Source organism: Pristiophorus japonicus, chromosome 2, assembly GCF_044704955.1.
Source record: "Pristiophorus japonicus isolate sPriJap1 chromosome 2, sPriJap1.hap1, whole genome shotgun sequence".
Classification (NCBI taxonomy): domain Eukaryota; kingdom Metazoa; phylum Chordata; class Chondrichthyes; family Pristiophoridae; genus Pristiophorus; species Pristiophorus japonicus.
In genome coordinates, this window is record NC_091978.1 from 163,478,657 (window position 1) to 163,498,306 (window position 19,650).

Here is a 19,650-nt window from a genome sequence, read left to right on the forward strand (position 1 = left end):
TGTTCAAGGAGAGAAAGGAAGCTATTAGATCGACACCAAAGCCAGGGACCATGAAAGGGGTTAGGCTGGTACTAGGGCCATTCCACTCATGCAGAAATTTTATTCCCGAATATGCTGAGATGGCCCAACTTATACAGGACCCGGTCAAAGGGGGGAAACACTCTCAAGATCAGGAAACGGTGTTTGTAAAGCTAAAACAAGCTCTCACAAGTGCTCCAGCCCTGGGATTACCCGACCAGAATCTATACCAACCACAGTAAAGATCATAACGCGGTGATGACTCAATTACATGGGAACAGGCATAGGCCAGTGGCATAATAAAGTCAGGACAAGTTACCCTACACATACCCAGCATACCTAAATAGAATTGCTCATCACAGGAAGGCTAAAACTGGTATCCGACGTATGAAGGGCTAGGTGGGAAGCAATGTTCTTACCCCGCAATGGAACAGTAACAATAAAAGACAACTGTAACAACCCTACAGGGTGGATCATTATGCAGGGAGAGGAGCTTCAGTGTAGCCCGACAAGAGAAAACGAGGGAAATAGTCAGGCTTGAGGAGGCAGACATGGATCTATACGTAGATGGGTCCCGGCTCTATATCAACCATAGACGGGATGGGTAGATAGGAGCAGACAGGTTCGAAGGGGAGTATGGCTAGAAGGGGGCCTATCGGCTCAAGGGGCTGAATTGGTGGCTCTCCCCAATGGCTAAGGGAAAAAGAGTAAACATCGAAACAGAGAGTCGTTATGCTTTTGGAGTAGTGCATGATTATATGATAGCCTGGAGTAGACGGGGATACATGACTTCAGGAGGAAAGACAATAAAGCACGAGGATATTGTTAAGAAATTAGTGGAAGCCCCCCTCCTACCCCAAGAGTGTGCGATGGGCAGACAAGGCAGCCAAGCGAATGGCAGAGACAGGTACACTGGCCAGGGAAGCCCAGGTTGGAGCACGTACAATCAGGCCTAAGGAAGGAAATGTGCTTAAGGTACAGGGAGAAGCCACTCCACAGGAAAAGGAGGGGTGGAAGCAGAGTGGAGCCCAACCAGGGCAGCAACACAGAATGCAGAGATCTTCTGAAACAGAAGGGATAACACTCACTAGACGTTCAGCTGGTCTGCAACCACACTCAGTACACCCTCACAGTCAATGCCCGCTTTCCAGGGAACACACATGATGTTTTTATCTTGCGTGAGAGCAGTGTCTCATGCATGTTTCAGCGACCAGTACAAGGTCAGAGCTGGCTAATCGGGGACAAAGGATACAACCTGGCCACCTGGCTCATGACCGCCCCACCACCGCCCGCCCCCGCCCCCCCCCCCCACCCCCTGAACCCTTCCACATAAGCTGAGCACCACTATAATGACAGCCATGCAAGCACCCGCAACATCATTGAGCAGAATATTGGCATGCTCAAGCAGCGCTTCCGATGCCTGGACCACTCAGGAGGCAGCCTTCAAAACTCCCCTCAGCAGGGCTCTGAGTTCATTATGGTGTGCTGCATGCTACACAACTTAGCCATCATGAGGGACAGGCATTGCCAATGGAGATTGCAGGACTATCTCAGGAGGAGGAAGACTAGGAAGATGAGCCTGGCGAGGAACCTATACCGCGACCACGACAACCACAGGAGAGGCAGCATGGAGATATGACCGCTGCAAGAGCCTTGCATCAGCAGCTCATCATTGACTGCTTTGCTTGAACAGGGAATGGGAGAGGTTTGAGCATTGCCTCGCCACTCTATGCCACCATGCTGGCTATTCCCCTACTTACTCTGCAAATGAGACACTGGGCAGCAATGGTTAAGTTGAACGAAATATTTAATAAAAGTAACAGTCTCAATCCCCCCACACCCCTCCAACAAAGCACATACTAATGGAACGGAGACACACAGAGAAAATTAACATCTGCATCCTGCAGTCAATAACATAGAAATCAAAATAACATCTGCATCCTGAAGTGTACAATGTGCAGCATTGATGAACAAGCCATATGCAGTGGTCTACATTGTTAGAATGCTTTACTGCTTAGGGCTAGTTTGTTTTGATCCCCTTCCCTTCATCCCTCTCCCCTGCCTTCTGCTCCTCCTCAATGTGACACCAGGGCATGCTGCAAGGGTGCTGAAGTGCTGCTGTCTTGGGGGCAGCATCCAGGATGCACTGGAGCAGCTCCTGGCCTGGAAGGCCTGGCTTCCGACTGGCTCACCACTTCCTCAGTGTTGCCAGTCACAGGTGGTTTGGGAGTCAACTGTAGTTGGTGCTTGGTTGGCAAGTGAGTGGAGGGAGACGGATTGCTGTCATCCTGAGGAATGCCAGCACCGCCCATCTGCCTGGAGCCACTTTGTCGCCGATGGAGCTGGGCCTTAGCAACAAGAGCACGATGTGAAGAAACATCTTGCTGGCCTGCTTTGGCATCATTACTTCCCCATGGGACAGTGGGGAATGCAGAGAGTATGGAGGCAGACATGGACTGCATCACTTGCCCAAGCTGAAGCAGAGCCTGTGCCTGTGAGGTGCCCGAGTCTGCAACGTGCTCAAGGGCACGCACCACACTCTCTGGAACTCCACTGTCTTTGCTCAAGGCCACAAGCCTCTGTGTGTGGGCAATGATGCCTCGCTGGTCTCATGGCTTGCAACAACAATCTGCGACCCTACCTCCATTACTGTCGCAGTGAGCGAGTCGATGCTCACGTGGGATCTATCCCAATGCATCAATTATCTCAGGGTGCATCTCTGTGGTTGCCCCGGACATTGCCACCGAGTCCAATTCTAGGTCTGCCTGTCTATTAGCAGACCGACTTTGCTGACTCACCCTCCGGAGAGCTGGCCTGTGGGATTCCACCCCAGCACTGCGTTGTTACACGCCACTGGGCCCAGAGCATCCAAATTCTCAAACCCTGGGAACACGATGTCCTCCCAGATGAGCTGAGTCCCGAGGGACTTCAGGTGGGCTGGAATGCTCCGCCGGAGCTGTGTCATCCATCTCCTCCTCCTCCTCCAGACGATGGCGTGATATGGAGGGATCCCTCAAGGGATGCAGCACCTCTGGCTGTTCAACTGGAAGTAGAAAGCAACAGATGAGTGGTTAGCAGCAGGGGAGGGGGCGGGTTGACATGAGGAAGATCGCACAGTACAGGGCTCATTTGAAGGACCGCTGCTACTCCATTATATCTCTCAATGTAGTGCTTTGAGTCACATGATCCACTTATCCTCAGTATCCGAGGGGCCTCTGCAACCCCACCGGCAACTGTGACACTGATGAGGACGATCACTCGCTCCTCCACATTCGTGAGTGGCAGTGTCTGAGGCGGACCCCCTCCTGTCTACAGTTGCTCCCTCCGATTATGGAAGTGCTTCCAATGAAAAGATGATAATGGGAATTGTTACAAAAGGATCTGTCATGTATCTTACATTATTATATATAACTGTATACCAACATGCATGACTGTAATAAGATATGACCTGTAACCACCAGCATACCTTACCACCAGGGGTGCACTTGCAAGAGACAGGTATATAAGGACAGGTCTCAGGCAGGTGCAGCATTCCAGAGCTGTGAAATAAAGATGCAGGTCCAGAGTGACCTTGACTTCACTACATGCCTCGTGTGAATCTGTACTGAGGGGACAGGACTTTACAGTGGCAACGGGTTACGGGATTACAGAATCCACAGAATGGCGAACAACGGATCAGATGAAAAGTACAATGCAGGAGACAATTGGGAGGACTTTATAGAAAGGCTCCAGCAAAGCTTTGTAACCAAAGACTGGTTAGGCGATGATAAGGCAGACAAGAGAAGAGCCCATCTCTTGACCAGCTGTGGCTCGAAAACATACGCTTCAATGAAGGATCTGTTGGCATCCGAGAAACCAGCAAGCAAGTCATTTGAAGAATTGAGCACACTGGTAAGAGACCACCTGAAGCCAGCGAGCAGCCTACACATGGCCAAACACAGGTTCTACAACTATAGACGCTGTGTGGGCTAGGGCATACCTGACTTCGTGGCGGAATTTCAAAGGTTGGTGAGTTTATGTGAGTTCTCCGATGAACTGAGGAGAGAAATGCCGAGAGACTTTTTCATTGAAGGAATAGGCCATGCAGGCATATTCCGAAAGCTCATAGAGACCAAGAACCTGACCTTAGAGGCAGCAGCACTGGTTGCACAGACATTCTTGGTAGGGGAAGAAGAAACGAGGTTGATTTACAATGCAGGTACGACAACTAACAAAATATTGGAACAAGAAGTTCACAGCACTAAACAAGCTGCTACCCCCACACACAGACAAAACCAGGAGAACAGGCTCTCGACAGCAGGCAGAAGCCATCAAGGGCCACAGGAACGGCCGTTCACACCTCATCAACCCACAATGCGAGCAATCAACTACAAACTGAGAGAAGCTCAAGAGAGATCAGCCAGACGCAGCTCATTCTTTGGGAACTCTTTGAACAATGGAACAGCTCTGTGCTGGAGGTGTGGGGGTGGGCACTCGTCAAGGGAATGTCGATTTCAGCAGGCTGTTTGCAGAAATTGTGAATATACAGGGCATTTGGCCCGCATGTGTAAAAAAACGGCAGCTCGGCTGGTATACGAATCAGATGGGTCGGAAAGCGGACCAGAAGATGGTGGGGACAGTACCCGGGACACTGGTGTACAGCGGGTCAACACGATCAATGGCCGCTGCTCCTACAACAGGACGCCTCCTATAATGATGAGGGTCCTACTCAACGGGATATCTGTCAACATGGAGCTGGATACGGGAGCGAGTCAATCTCTCATGGGGGCTCAAAAATTTGAACAACTGTGGCCGCATAAAAGAGACAGACCAAAACTCACAAGGGTCGACACCAAACTGAGGACCGATACCAAAGAAATCGTACCAGTTCTCGGCAGTGCCATGCTCTCTGTCACACACAAAGGGACAGTGAACCGACTTCCCCTGTGGATTGTCCCCTGAGACCCCCCAGCACTGCTGGGGAGAAGCTGGCTGGAAAAACTAAACTGGAAATGGGATGATGTCCATGCCATGTCATTAGAGGAACGGACCTCCTGCTCAACAGTTATAAAGCGATTTGAACATCTCTTTCAGCCAGGTGTGGGCACTTTCAAAGGGGCCAAAGTCAAAATCTACATCACACAGGATGCTAGATCAGTCCATCACAAGGCCAGAGCTGTACCCTATGTGATGAGGGAAAAGATTGAACACGAACTAGACAGGCTTCTGCGGGAAGGCATTATATCACCTGTGGAATATAGCAACTCGGCAAGTCCCATCGTCCCAGTCATGAAGCCTGATGGATCCATATGAATCTGTGGGGACTACAAATCTACCATAAACAGAGTTTCCATACAGGACCAGTACCCGCTGCCCAGAGCGGAGGACTTATTTGCCACATTGGCTGGAGGTAAACTTTTCTCAAAATTAGACCTCACATCTGCGTATATGACGCAAGAATTGACTGAGGAATCCAAGCTACTCACCACCATCGACACACATCGAGGCCTTTTCATGTACAATCGATGCCCATTCGGCATCAGGTCAGCAGCTGCCATATTCCAGCGCAACATGGAGAGTCTGCTCAAGTCCATCCTGAGGACGGTTGTATTTCAAAACGAGATACTTATCACGGGCAGGGACACCGACTCCCATCTCCGTAATTTGGAGAAAGTACTAAAGCGGTTGGATCGGGTAGGCCTACGAGTCAAGAAATCCAAGTGCCTGTTTCTCGCACCCGAGGTTGAACTTTTGGGCAGAAGGATTGCCGCTGATGGAATCCGCCCAACAGAGTCCAAAACAGAAGCAATTCGCCTGGCACCCAGGCCCCGGAATGTCTCAGAACTGTGTGCCTTTCTTGGGCTACTCAATTACTTTGGGAACTTTATGCAGAACTTAAGCACGCTGCTGGAGTCTCTCCACGTGCTACTCAGGAAGGGGTGCGATTGGTTTTGGGGGGACGTCCAGGAACGCGCCTTCAATAAGGCACGCAACCTTCTGTGTTCCAACAGTGTTTTGACTTTCTTTGACCCAGGTAAAAAGCTAGTTCTCACATGTGATGTGTCAGCATATGGGGTCATATGCGTTTTGCAACATGTCAATAGTGCGGGAAAATTACAACCCATAGCTTATGCCTCCAGGTCACTTTCGCGGGTGGAGCGCGGGTACGGAATGGTAGAGAAGGAGGCGCTCGCGTGCGTGTACGGTGTCAAAAAGATGCACCGATATCTTTTCGGGGCCAAGATCGCGTTAGAAACTGACCACACGTCCCTCCTATCTGAGAGTAAGGCAATAAACGCCAACGCCTCGGCGCAAATTCAACGGTGGGCACTCATGCTGGTGTCCTACGACTATACCATAAGGCACAGACCAGGCACAGACAACTGTGCCGACGCGCTCAGCAGGCTACCCCTGGCGACCACGGAAGGGTCTGACAAACAGGACTGTGAGATAGTCATGGCAATCAATGCCTTTGAGTCCATAGGTTCGCCCATGACGGCTCGCCAAATCAGAGCCTGGACGGCCAGCGACCCCATGTTATCCTTAGTAAAAAGATGTGTCCTAACTGGTGACTGGGCAGAGGCTCGCGATGCCTGCCCTGATGAATTAAAACCCTTTCACAGGCGCATGCATGAGCTATCACTACAAGCAGATTGCCTGATGAGGGGCAGCCGAGTAGTCATGCCTCTGCGAGGCAGAGAGGCATTTGTCCGGGAGCTCCACCGCGAGCACTCGTGGATCATTCTCATGAAGGCCATAGCCAGATCCCATGCCTGGTGGCCTGGTATTGACGAGGACTTGGAGCTCTGCGTCCGAAGGTGCACCATTTGTGCCCAACTCAGCAATGCCCCCAGGGATGCTCCACTGAACCCCTGGCCTACCAAACCGTGGTCGCGGGTGCACATAGACTATGCGGGCCCATTCATGGGCAAAATGTTCCTCGTAGTTGTAGATGTATTTTCAAAGTGGATCGAATGCACCATTTTAAACTCGAGCACAACCTCCACCACTGTGGAGAGCCTCGCAACCATGTTTGCAACGCACGGAATCCCTGACATATTGGTCAGTGACAATGGTCCGTGCTTCACCAGCTCAGAATTCCAAGACTTTATAATTGACCACAGCATAAATCACGTCAAGACGGCACCGTTCAAGCCGGTCTCCAACGGCCAGGCGGAGAGAGCAGTGCAAATCATTAAACAAGGCAGGCTTAAAATCCAAGGTCCCACACTGCAGGGTCGCCTGTCGTGACTGCTGCTGGCATACAGATCTCGTCCGCACTCATTGACTGGGATCCCCCCCGCGCAACTGTTGATGAAAAGGACTTTAAAAACAAGGCTCTCATTAATCCTCCCAGACATGCACGAAATCGTTGAAGCAAAGCGCCGTAAGCTGACTGAGTACCATGACAGAAATTCGAGGGGGAGATGGAATGAGATAGGGGACAAAGTGTTTGTACTAAACTATGGCAGGGGTCCCAAATGGCTTGCAGGGACAGTAACGGGCAAGGAAGGAAACAGGCTACTGGTAGTACAAATGGACAATGGCAAAACCTGCCGGAGGCATGTAGACCAAGTCAAAAGCAGATTTACCAACAACACTGCGGAACCAGAGGCAGACTACAATGTGGAACTCGCACCACACCTGGTGGACAGACAGAGGGAACAACCTGAGGAAAGGGCAATCCCAACAGACAGCCCAGGCGAGTCAACAACAATCACACCAATTGAAACAGACAGCCCAGGCGAGATACCAGCAACCACACCCAAAGAAAAACAGACACCAAGGCAAACAACTGAACCACAACTCAGACACTCCACGCGAGAGCGTAGACCACCTGAGAGACTGAACCTATAAAGACAATAAGACCTTGGGAGAGGGTGATGTCATGTATCTTACAATATATATAACTGTATCCTAACATGCTATACATGACGGTAATAAGATATGACCTGTAACCACCAGCATACCTTACCACCAGGGGTGCACTTGCAAGAGACAGGTATATAAGGACAGGTCTCAGGCAGGTGCAGCATTCCAGAGCTGTGAAATAAAGGTGCAGGTCCAGAGTGACCTTGACTTCACTACATGCCTCGTGTGAATCTGTACTGAGGGGACAGGACTTTACAGGATCTGTCTCTTGTTGTGGTACAGATGGCCACCAAATTAGTTTATGCCATACTGTATGAATGTCCTCGGAGCCTCAGTTAAATGCACTTGGATCTTGCCTGTGCTTCGCCAGGAGATTATCGAAATCAACCGGCATCTAAAATTAGGGATTTAAGAGAGCTTTCAGAAAGCGGTAGGAGCAGTTGCTGTGCATTGCCATGAACAATGTTAATTATGTGCTTTGAAAATTCAGCGCAACTAGGGTGCCAAAGTAAGCCTTCCTTTATTTAATGCATTGTGGGAGGCAACCCACTGTTAAGTCCTTACACACTACAGCAAATCAACACGAGGCACAGACTGGAGACAAGGTCACTCTGTGACCTGTACCTTTATTCACAGGACCAAGAAAGCTGACCCTGCGTGGGGCCTCCCTTTATATACCTGGATGACCAGGTGAGGAGTGTCTCCCACAAGTTCACCCCCTGTGGTCAAGGTGTGCATTTCTTATGTGTATACAGTGTACAGTGTTGTTGCATGAAGGTTACAAACATGACACCCACAAAGTGTTGAGAGGCACTAAAAGCATGTGAGAGCAATCAGATAGTCTGTCAGATTTATCCTTTAAGACATGGAGGAGTGCATAGATGAAAATGTTACTCACCCGGATGACTCTACTGAGGTCGTTAAACTTTTTTCAACACTGTTTGCCAGTTTTGGGCATAGTGTCTGAAGCTGACACCTTCTCAGCTATCTCCCTCCAGATCGTTTAAAAAATTGCAGGTAGAGGTCCCGATCCCCCCCGAAGATGTAGTGCCGCCCAACTCCTCTCCACCACGCCCACCACGCATCATTGGCCTCATGGGTGAAGCACCTGGCACACTGCCTTCCCTCCTCCTCCTCCATCTCAGCAGAAGTTGCTGAAGTGGGCCGGTTTAAATGCGCATGCCCGCAGGAAGTATCCTGCATTACCGTTTGCGACAGGAAATGAAACCAGGAGGTGGAGAAAAAAGCACTTGCGCAAAATGGCTACCTCCTTCACTGCTGGAAATTTTGGCTCTGGCGCACATACTCTGTTGTGCAACGCCGGACTTAACGCCAATGTTCCTCCAGAGCTCTCACTCAGCGAAATTTCCTTGCTGTGTCACCAGTGTTATCCCGGCGCTAAATTTTGCACTCTGCTGCGAATTGTGGGGCGGGAAATCTTTAAAACCGAAAATCCAGCCCATTAGCTTTGTTTTAAATCCAGCAGGCATGTTTTCAGTATGCCTGTAAAACCACAAGTCAAATGGCTTTTAAATTGTCCATTATTTTCTAGAATATAGCAATTATTTTGTGTTGGGTAAAAATGTTAGAATTTTTTTTCCTTTAGAAATATTTTCATCGATTTCTGTTCATAACTTCCAACTAGGCAATCATACTGACTTGTTTGGACTTGTGTATCACAAATTTGATAATCTCTCTAAATAGAACCTGGCCAATCAGTGTGTATCCAACATTGATGATCCAATTTTGCATTTCTCAAGTATTTTAATGAAGTGCTTGATCACCAGCATTTTCAGATAGGCTGTGAATACATTTGTGCAGTAAGGGAAATTAGGATGCTGAAACAATGGCTGATAACACTATTTGCAAACCCAGTTTAACTGGCCCTAATCTGGCTGCCTGACAAGACTGGCTTCAGGAAAAGCAAAATGAACTTTTGTGGACCAGAGTGTGGCCCATAAATTAAGTTCAGTGCAACTCTGCCTGGACACATATTCATGAGTGTATCAACACTGACACTGGGTCTATAATGGCTATAACAACGTACATTTGAATAGCACCTTTAACGCCAAGAACCCCTAGTCAAAATGAAGCCAATGGTGACCAGGGGAAAAACTCTCCAGTGGCTGAAGTTATAACTGTCACAAAGGTTGTTGAGGCCAATCCTCTCAGCCCCAGGACATCACTGTCATAATTATACAGGGCAGCATTCTAGGCCCAATTAGCTCCAGCGACTTCATTGAAGGCCTTCCCTCCATTATAAGGTCAGAAGTAGGGCTGATGATTGCTCCATTCATAATTCCTCAGTTAATGACCATCTCTAACACACAAGAGCTGAACCCCCTCCTCTTGACATTCAATAGCATTACCATACCATCATCAACATCATAGGATTACTATTGAACAGAAACTCAACTGAACCAGCCATATAAATGTCGTAGCTACTAGAACAAGTCAGAGGCTGGGTAATCTGTAGCAAATGGCTTATTTCCTGACTCCCCAAAGTTTTTGCACCACCTACAAGGCACAAGTCAGGAGTGTGATGGAATACTCTCCACGCCTACATGGATACAGCTGCAACATCACTCAAGAAGCTTGACACCATCCAGGACAAAGCAGTCCACTTGATTGGCACCCCATCCACCACGTTAAACATCCACTCCTACTACCATTGGTGCATCGTGGCTACAATGGCTATCTATAGGATGCACCCAAATCTGCAACCTGCACCATGTAGAAGAACATGGGCAGTAAGTGCATAAGAACACCATCACCTCCATGTTTACTTCTAAGGCATGCACCTTCCTTTATCATCGCTGAGGTAAAATCCTGAAACTCCATAACGAACAGCATTGTGGGAGTACCTACATCATATTGACAGCATTGGTTCAAGAAGAAGGCCCACTGCCAACTTTTAAAGGGCGACTAGAGATGGGCAATAAATATCGACCTTGCCAGTGTTGCCCACATCCCGAGGATTAATTTTTTAAAAGTGTAAGATCCCAAGGTGTTTCATAAGAGGGGAGGAAACTGTAGAACACCAATCAAGATTTGGAGCAAGAGTTATAAAAGGTGACTAAAAGAAAATCACAACAAAAAGGTTTGAATGAAGGATGACAGCTTGCATGAAGACAATTAAAGGTATTCATTTTGAGAATCTGGGAGGCTGCCAATGCACACCAGCTGCTATGTACAAAATTCATCCTATCTTCTGCTTAACAGAGGAAGGAACATCAAAGTGAAAGAATTCTCTTAAATATTAAAATATTAATTTCAATGATTTTTTAACAACAAATGGCATTAATATTCTACAGCAGTTGGGTTTGATGTACTACACTTGAGATTATGCTATGGGATACTAATAGGTTAACATTTGCGTTAAAAGAGTAAAGTAAGGAATTTTATACAAATGTATTAAGACTTTATAATCTAGTATCCCATTGAATCATTTCAAGTTGTCTGTGTTCATTGCAGTTGTGGAAAATATTAGCTACTTTAGAAAAAACATAATGGTCCAGAAATCCCGGTGTCTCCTTCTTGTGGGCGTCAGACTGGATTCTAGAAAAAAGATGCCCACCTACCTGAAGCTGCTGCATCCACGCGAGATCCCAGTCCTGAGGCCTCCCCTGACTGTGCGTCGGAGCATGTGCACGTCGGGACGTGCGCAGGCCTGGAGCTGGAGTCACATGGCTCTGGGCAGCCAATCAGGTATAGTATATTCTTATTCCTAATAATGGGAACTTCATAAGTTGGAGTTCCCATTAGCATGAATGAGAATCAGCTCCCAAAACACACATAACCAATGATAAAAGATAGAAAAAAATACATCATATATTTTTATTAATTTAAATGAGTTATTTATGTATTAAAAAAAATATATATTTCGGATTTTTAAAAAAGTTTTTTTTAATTATGGTTTAAAATAAACTTACTGTAGTGGGGAAGGTTTTTAACAATAAAATGTGTTTTAAAAATTTTATTTTAGAATGTTTTTGTGTGTTTTAAAACTCTTATGCCTGTAAAAGTAAGCTATGCACCTGCTTTTATGAGGCGCAAGAGTTTTGAGGACATTTGTCGGGCAAGATATGGGTAAATCCCGCAATCTTGCCCTTGCAAATGTCCTCGCTCGCGAGATGCAGAAGATCGGACCCGGGGAGGCCGGGATTTCTGCCCCTATAAGAAAATGATGGTGTGTTGAAATTGGGAATCGGAAGGTCGTTGAAAATTTCAGCAGGAATTGGAAAATAGCACAGAAAAATGAGTACAGTAATGCCGTGGTTATGGCACAGCACAAACAAAACTGAGTTCAAATTTTGCCATGGCAAAATGTGAAATTGAATTTAATAAATGTTAGTTTGTAGGTTAGCACCAGAAAGAAATGGCCATGAAAGCCACAGGAATGTTGTAAAATGCTACTGATTTGCTAATGTCCTGTAGGGAAGTGTGCTGGCACCCCTTACCTGATCTGGCCAAATACAACTCTAGTCCACACTACATGGTTAACTCTCAATGCCATCTGAAAGTGGCCAAACGATTGCTATCAGGGTAATAAATGTGGCATTGCTCTCATCCTGAGCACAAATAAAAAAAACAAGTGTTTCTAGGTAAAGTTGTTTTTCTATTTCCTCTGCCCCATTTAGTGATCCATTCCACATTAATGTAATTTTTCGTGTGAGGTGATTGAAATAAGAGGGGTAATTTTACCAAATCATATTCCGGGTGGGAGACCTTGCCTGTCAGGTGTGCACATTCCTAATTCAGGTGCGTATTCCTTGGAATTTTCCATCTATGATGCCCACTGGAGCTTAGTTTTATAAAATCACTCTTGAGTGGTACATTGAAATGTCCCATTGGTGTAAAAGTTCTGTAGGGTCCCCTAATCTCCTGCCATAACTTTCGCAGATAATTTGTTGAAAGATATGGTTCCTGTGGCCGTTTATGCCTTTTCTTCGGCTTTCTGCTGATCTTCTGAAGTTATGGTGGGAGATTAGGGTACCCCCAAGAAAATTCTACCCCATTGCCTTTTCATCTCTGGAACCTGTGTTTTAGGTGTCAGCCGTGGATCGGTTGGTAGCACTTTTGCCTCTGTCAAAAGGTCATGGGTTCAAGCCCCACTCCAGTGCAGTACTGAGGGAGTGCTGCAGTGTCAGTGGTGCCGTCTTCCAGATGAGACATTAAACCGAGGCCCCGTCTTCCCTCTCAGGTGGGCATAAAAGATCCCATGGCACAATTCGAAGAAGAGCATGGTAGTTCTTTCCAGTGTCCTGTCCAATATTTATCTCTTAACTACCATCACTAACAGATTATCTGGTCATTATATTATTGCTGTTTGTGGAAGCTTGCTGTGTGCAAATTAACTGCCATGTTTCCCACATTCCAATAGTGACTACACTTCAAGACAAATACTTCATTGGCTGTAAAGTGCTTTGGAATGTCCTAGGGTCATGAAAGGAGCTATATAAATGCAATTTTTTTCTCTTTTAAAAAAAAATTCAGTTGAGAGGATGAAATGAAATGCCTCTTTTCTCTGCTGGTTTTAAGTATCCATGTGTAGTGAATTTGCTCAGTTCCTAATGAGCATCAGTTTACTTCAGAAAGCTAATCCATAGAGTTTTCTCCCTATCATTTCAAGAAGCGGTTGTTTACATGAAGGTAATTATAGAACATGAACTGTAATTTTTATTTGAGGCCCAGGAAGAACTCAATGATGCTAGTAATCTGGTCCTTGTGCAGTGGTACAGATGCTAGCACAGTTTCCTGCATAGGAATGGGCTAGCCTCACCTGATAGCATGCAGTCACCTCATTTGAATAATATTTTGGTGCTCCACTGTGTCGCTCATGATATGCTAGGAGCACCAGAGCCAAGATATTGGTTGCCAGCAACCAAAAAAGGTTGGAAGGAGCGTGGTTTGAGGTATCTCCCGGTCAGAGTGGTAAAGGGGTCACCAGGTAGAGGTGTCGGTCATTTTTTGAAAACAGTTGTGGCCTCCCCTACAGTTCTGGAGCATTGGTCTGGTGCTCCAGTTGCATTTTGGGGCATCCCTTAATTTTAATCATTTTGGGGGCTTGATGAGCTTTCCGTAGCACTCTGACTGACTGCATTAAGACATGCTGTGTGCCTCAGGTACTTCACAGACTTCAGACCTCTTCATCCAATTTTCCACACTATCTGATATTAAATTATCAGCCCCTATGAATAAATTTATTGGTATTTATCCATAGTTACCCTCCGATTGTATATAGGCTATAGACACTTGGCTCTAATATGGCTGTTCTCTGACAATAATCTCTGTTTTTGAAGTCCTGCAATACAGATTGCGTTCTTCTTTGGAAAACTTCTGAAAGAAACATCACCACTACAATACCTACCCAGTCAGTTTAACAAACTAACATTTCATTATTGTGCATTTAACATTATTAAAATTAACATTATCTTTGATTTGCAAAGTTGATCATTTTGTTTTTCCCTTTTTATTTGCCACATTAGGTTAACCATCAATGCTGAATGTTACCTTCAGCTCCATGACTTTCCTATGGATCAGCATTCCTGCCCTCTGGAATTCTCAAGCTGTAAGTGTTGCATAATGTACAACTTTGCTTCTAATACAAAATAATTTGGGATATAAGTAATGCCATAATAATGGCAAATTACTAGGCGAGTCCATAAAGTATCTTCAGTAAATAATGGCCTAAATGTACATTGCAGCCTTGTATGCAGTGATCTAAGAACCATCAGTGAAATGCAGCTATATTGTCTTAATGTGTTAGCTTCCTTCACGCTTGTCTCTTTGCTTGTGACAAAGTAGCCTTTTTAATCTAATAATGCCCAAAGTGGACTACAGTGTGAGAAAAAATATGACTCAGTCTGCTTCTGACAGTTATTTTAGAATAGTATGAATGAAGCTCTTCTGTTATTTAATACAAAGATTTTCAACAAATCCTTTCAATTTTTGAATACCAATTTAGTTATTTTTAAAAATCTTTTATGAATAATGGGAACAAGATTTTTTCATCATTTAATAATAAGGCGGTTTTTATCAAACTCTTGATTCCTGGAAGGCTAAATGAAAAATTAACAATTTTTTTTAGGACAAACAAGAATTACTTTGTTCTGGAAAAAATTGTGATACAGCAAAATCTCTACAGTGAATAAACCCTGTGATCTGTAGTTGCATAAAATAATAACTTTAACTGAATATTTCAATCAAATCATTGTGGTTCACTTTCCACTATTACTTATTTTAAACATTCTACAAGTGGGCAACAAGTAATACGAAATCTGAAAAAAATGGATTTTATACTAATAGGAAATCCCTGATGCTGTCTCTTGCTTGTAACTGAATTTTCTGCCTGAGTGGCTGTGTTCACAGTTAAATACTTATGTTGCATCTAATTATAGTCCAGTATCACTGTTTATCATTAGAGTGAAGAGGGGAGAGCAAGGGGAAAGGTGACGGGGTGAGAAGAGGGGCAGAACATGGTAGCAAAGGCAAGGAGCCTGGGGTATGGTGAACTAAAGGTTCCATCTTCCAATTCCCACCAACAAACTGACAGCAATGGGGAGGGGGTAGTTAAAGCTTTGCCTCACCCCCTCCCCCGCAGACAAGAAATACCTGTTTATTGGTGTGGTGGATGGAGCAGGTTGGTGGGGTGGGGGAGGGGGAAGGGTGGCTGCAGTGTACTGTGCATTATACCTTTATTCTCGTCTGGTCACAAAATTTCTCTCCACGTGGAGTGAATTTTAGTAGCCGAAATCTTGCCAGCCCAGGGGCCAGAAATTCATGTATCTCCCAGGGAATTACTTTTTGTGGAGTTAGGGGTAATGGGATGATAAATAATACCTACCATCCCATCCAATCTCTGAATTCATTCTCAGTGGGGGTCAAATCGCTCAGCGGGTTAAATGAAATGGGAAGATCATGGCTGTATGAGAACAATGCAGCTTTTCCATTGTTAGCAATGGGAAAGATACCAACAATGGGGAGGGTGCACTTCAGGGCTGAGTAAGAATGTGTTTGTTCAGGACCAGGGTAACTGCAAATAGAGTGTTTTGGGACCTATGCTCTAGCCTGCATTTCTAGGGAAAATTTTGGAGTTGGAAAAGGGAAGGCATTGGATTGTTAAAGTTGGAATTTACTTTAAGAGGCTCTTGCAGAGTCATCAGGTGAGAAATCTGTGTATGTGGAAGAAATTAACAGGTATCAAGGTTCTTGATATCAAATTGGAGAACCTGCTAATCTTTCACCATAACTGTTGGAGAACAGGAATAGGAACTCCTGGCTTAGGGTGGCCTTGTTCCCAGTACCTCCCCCGACGACTCAGCACTTGCCTTGCCTTACAAGTGAAATCATAAACTCCCAAAAACCATGGCAATCTGTTGCAATCTGATCCCCACCATTTCCCTGGGACGTCTGTTAGTCTACCAATGTATTTACAGCGGGAGACTCGCGGAACCCATGCAGAAGTTTAGATTCTCTGCGTTTACATACTTTTGGTCTCTAGTGAGATATGCCACATATCCAACATTCTTTAACATTGAAGTACAAACCTAGCCTCAGAAATAAACCTTTTCCACTGCAGCTGCCTAACATTTTCATTTCCCACATGTTTCCTAATATCGCCTTTAAAAAAAAAAGAGAATGCTGAATCTATGCCATATTTGAGGGTACTTTTTGTTTTGCTCTTACTGTGCCTGGCCAATGGGACTTGGATTGAGAATTGAAGGCTGGAATGCAGGTACAGCAGGCAGTTAAGAAAGCAAATGGTATGTTAGCCTTCATTGCGAGGGGATTTGAGTACAGGGGCAGGGAGGTGTTACTACAGTTGTACAGGGCCTTGGGTGAGGCCACACCTGGAGTATTGTGTACAGTTTTGGTCTCCTAACTTGAGGAAGGACATTTTTGCTATTGAGGGAGTGCAGCGAAGGTTCACCAGAATGATTCCCGGGATGGCGGGACTGACATATCAAGAAAGACTGGATCAACTGGGCTTGTATTCACTGGAGTTCAGAAGAATGAGAGGGGGTCTCATAGAAACGTTTAAAATTCTGATGGGTTTAGACAGGTTAGATGCAGGAAGAATGTTCCCAATGTTGGGGAAGTCCAGAACCAGGGGTCACAGTCGAAGGATAAGGCGCAAGCCATTTAGGATCGAGATGAGGAGAAACTTCTTCACCCAGAGAGTGGTGAACCTGTGGAATTCTCTACCACAAGAAGTTGTTGAGGCCAATTCACTAAATATATTCAAAAAGGAGTTAGATGTAGTCCTTACTACTAGGGGGATCAAGGGGTTTGGCGAGAAAGCAAGAATGGAGTACTGAAGTTGCATGTTCAGCCATGAACTCATTGAATGGCGGTGCAGGCTCGAAGGGCCGAATGGCCTACTCCTGCAGCTATTTTCTATGTTTCTATGTTTCTATGTTTCTATGTAATGCCCAAACTGATTCACTCAGAACCTTTAACATTTTGTCTGAGTGAGATTCAAATCCAAGTTAAACTCACTGAGGCATGAGTTCCAGTTTAACCTTTTTCAAATGCAGACTTTGTTTTGATCACTAGCACTAATAATAAGTCTGTGTTAGTCTCTGAGAAATAGTTTATAAACACAGTTTCATGTTACTGTGGCCAGTCAATAATTATAATGTTCCCACTTCTTAACGAGACATTTGGTTACGTCTCCTGATCTTCACCGCCTGTGTGTTAATCCAGCGGTAGGGATCACCTGCCCATTATAGAATGGTTCTGATATTCATTCCATTGTAATCAATTCTACAATGATTGTACAATCCGCTCGACCAGGTTATCACCCTGGCGATGAAGATAAAAATGTGCTCCTATTGGCTTCTTGAGAAAATATTGGGCCAAATTTTCTTTTGCTGCTTTATTATGAAAAAAAGAGAGACATGTTTCAATTTTATCATAATGACCTTAATGACCTTATTTCCAAGTGCACCGGTCCAAATTTTGGCATAACTTCCACCATGATGTCACTTGTCCGCTACATCACTATAAGAGGAATGACCTGCAACTGTTCTGACACATCTCCATCTATAAACAGCCCTGAACTTCTGACGCATAAAAGGACTGGCCATAAACTTCCATCGAGGTTCGATAACTTTGGCAGAAGCACGGGACGAGCCCCATAGAAATTCAGGGTCAATGGTTCATTGAATAAAGCCATTTGATTCTTGTTTCATTATAATGGCTTAGACCTTCCACTCAGTCACAATGTTGACTGAAGTGCGGTGTAGCAGTCAAAAGGAATTGTCCCTGATCCTGACTGGGTTTCTGGGGTCAGGGTCATTTAAATAACTGGTGGGTTCCCTGGGAGCAGCTAGTGAATGGTTGCATCATGTCTTGGAGGCCTGCCACAAACCTGCTCAGCCAGTTGCCCCTGGCACAGCCAAACAGGAGCAGATTTTATTTTCCCAAATTGTTTGAGATCAGAGATAATCTAAGATTGATAGCACTCCCAGTGAAAGTGCCAGAAGTGGCTGGGTTGATCATTTTGCTGTGGAGCAGTTCCCAAAGTATTTCCCACTGCACTCCACTCGTGTTATGCCTGGGAGCCAACAAAACCCAAGCAGAAAATGTAGGCCATGCTTAATGAATTTGCTTTTGAAGTTGACTTTTGAAGTCATCATTAGTTAACATCTTGTTTTTTTCATATTTCTCATGAATTTCGTTTGAAGATGGGTATCCAAAAAATGAAATTGTATATCGCTGGAAGCGCCCTTCAGTTGCAATTGCTGACCAAAGACATTGGAGACTTTACCAGTTTGCATTTATTGGATTAAGAAACACCACTGAAGTAATGCATACACAGTCTGGTAAGAAAAACACAGCAATGTTTCTAAGAAAATATTATCTCCGAGTTTTACTTCAATAGAGAGTAAAATCGGCCAGGGTGTAAGCCGAATGTTGTACCCGATCCCATCAGCTTCCTGATTTTGATTTAGATTTCCACATTGTGTGCAAGAGAAAATAAATTTATTTTCTCAGAGGGTTGTGGATCTGTGGAATTCACTGCCTCAGAGAGCTGTGGAAACTGGGACATTGAATAAATTTAAGACAGGGATAGACAGTTTCTTAACCGTTAAGGGGATAAGGGGTTATGGGGAGCGGGCAGGAAAGTGGACCTGAGTCCATGATCGGATCAGCCAAGATCGTATTAAACGGTGCAGCAGGCTCGAGGGGCCGTAAGGCCTACATCTGCTCTTACTTCTTATGTTCTTATGTCTATGTTAAACAAGGAGGAGAAGAGATAACACCGGCGCTGCAAGTCATAAACAAAGACAGCAAGATACTGGGTTGAATGGCAGGGGTGGAAAACGGGCAGTAGTGGATGGGCTGCCTGTTATACACCCTGCCTGACTTGCCTTTCCATTGAAATCAATGGAGAACTAAATTGGGCAGGTGTATAATGGATATCCAATCCACAACCGCCCGTTTTATGTCCCTACTGAAGTTGAACATTCTTCTCTATGAACATGGGATAATCGGGGACAGGAGATCGAATTTCGTAACATTAATTTTTTATGGCCATGTATAGCGGGTGCCTCATCTGCCAAAACAGTCACCAGCCTCTACAGCGATTCATGTTGATCATGCTGAATCGGCATTGAAGAATACCTAAATATAAATCCCTACTAGAGGCCATTATGAACTTCATTGCAAAAGAATCCTCTTAACTACAATCTAATAAAAAATTAATGTTACGAAATTCGAAATAGAATCGAAGCTCACTGGTGAGCACCGTGCACAAAATAATGTTTGCAGCAG

At 45.3% G+C, this 19,650-nt stretch overlaps 1 protein-coding gene across 1 annotated transcript in view; it reads left to right on the top strand.

Annotated features, from left to right (window-relative positions):
* The window catches only part of gabrg1 (gamma-aminobutyric acid type A receptor subunit gamma1), a 261,702-nt gene that overhangs the window by 197,944 nt on the left and 44,108 nt on the right, over positions 1-19,650 (top strand). The window contains exons 5-6 of the mRNA XM_070863136.1: positions 14,358-14,440; positions 18,561-18,698. Coding sequence (XP_070719237.1) covers positions 14,358-14,440; positions 18,561-18,698 — 221 coding nt within the window. The remainder of the gene's footprint in view (positions 1-14,357; positions 14,441-18,560; positions 18,699-19,650) is intronic.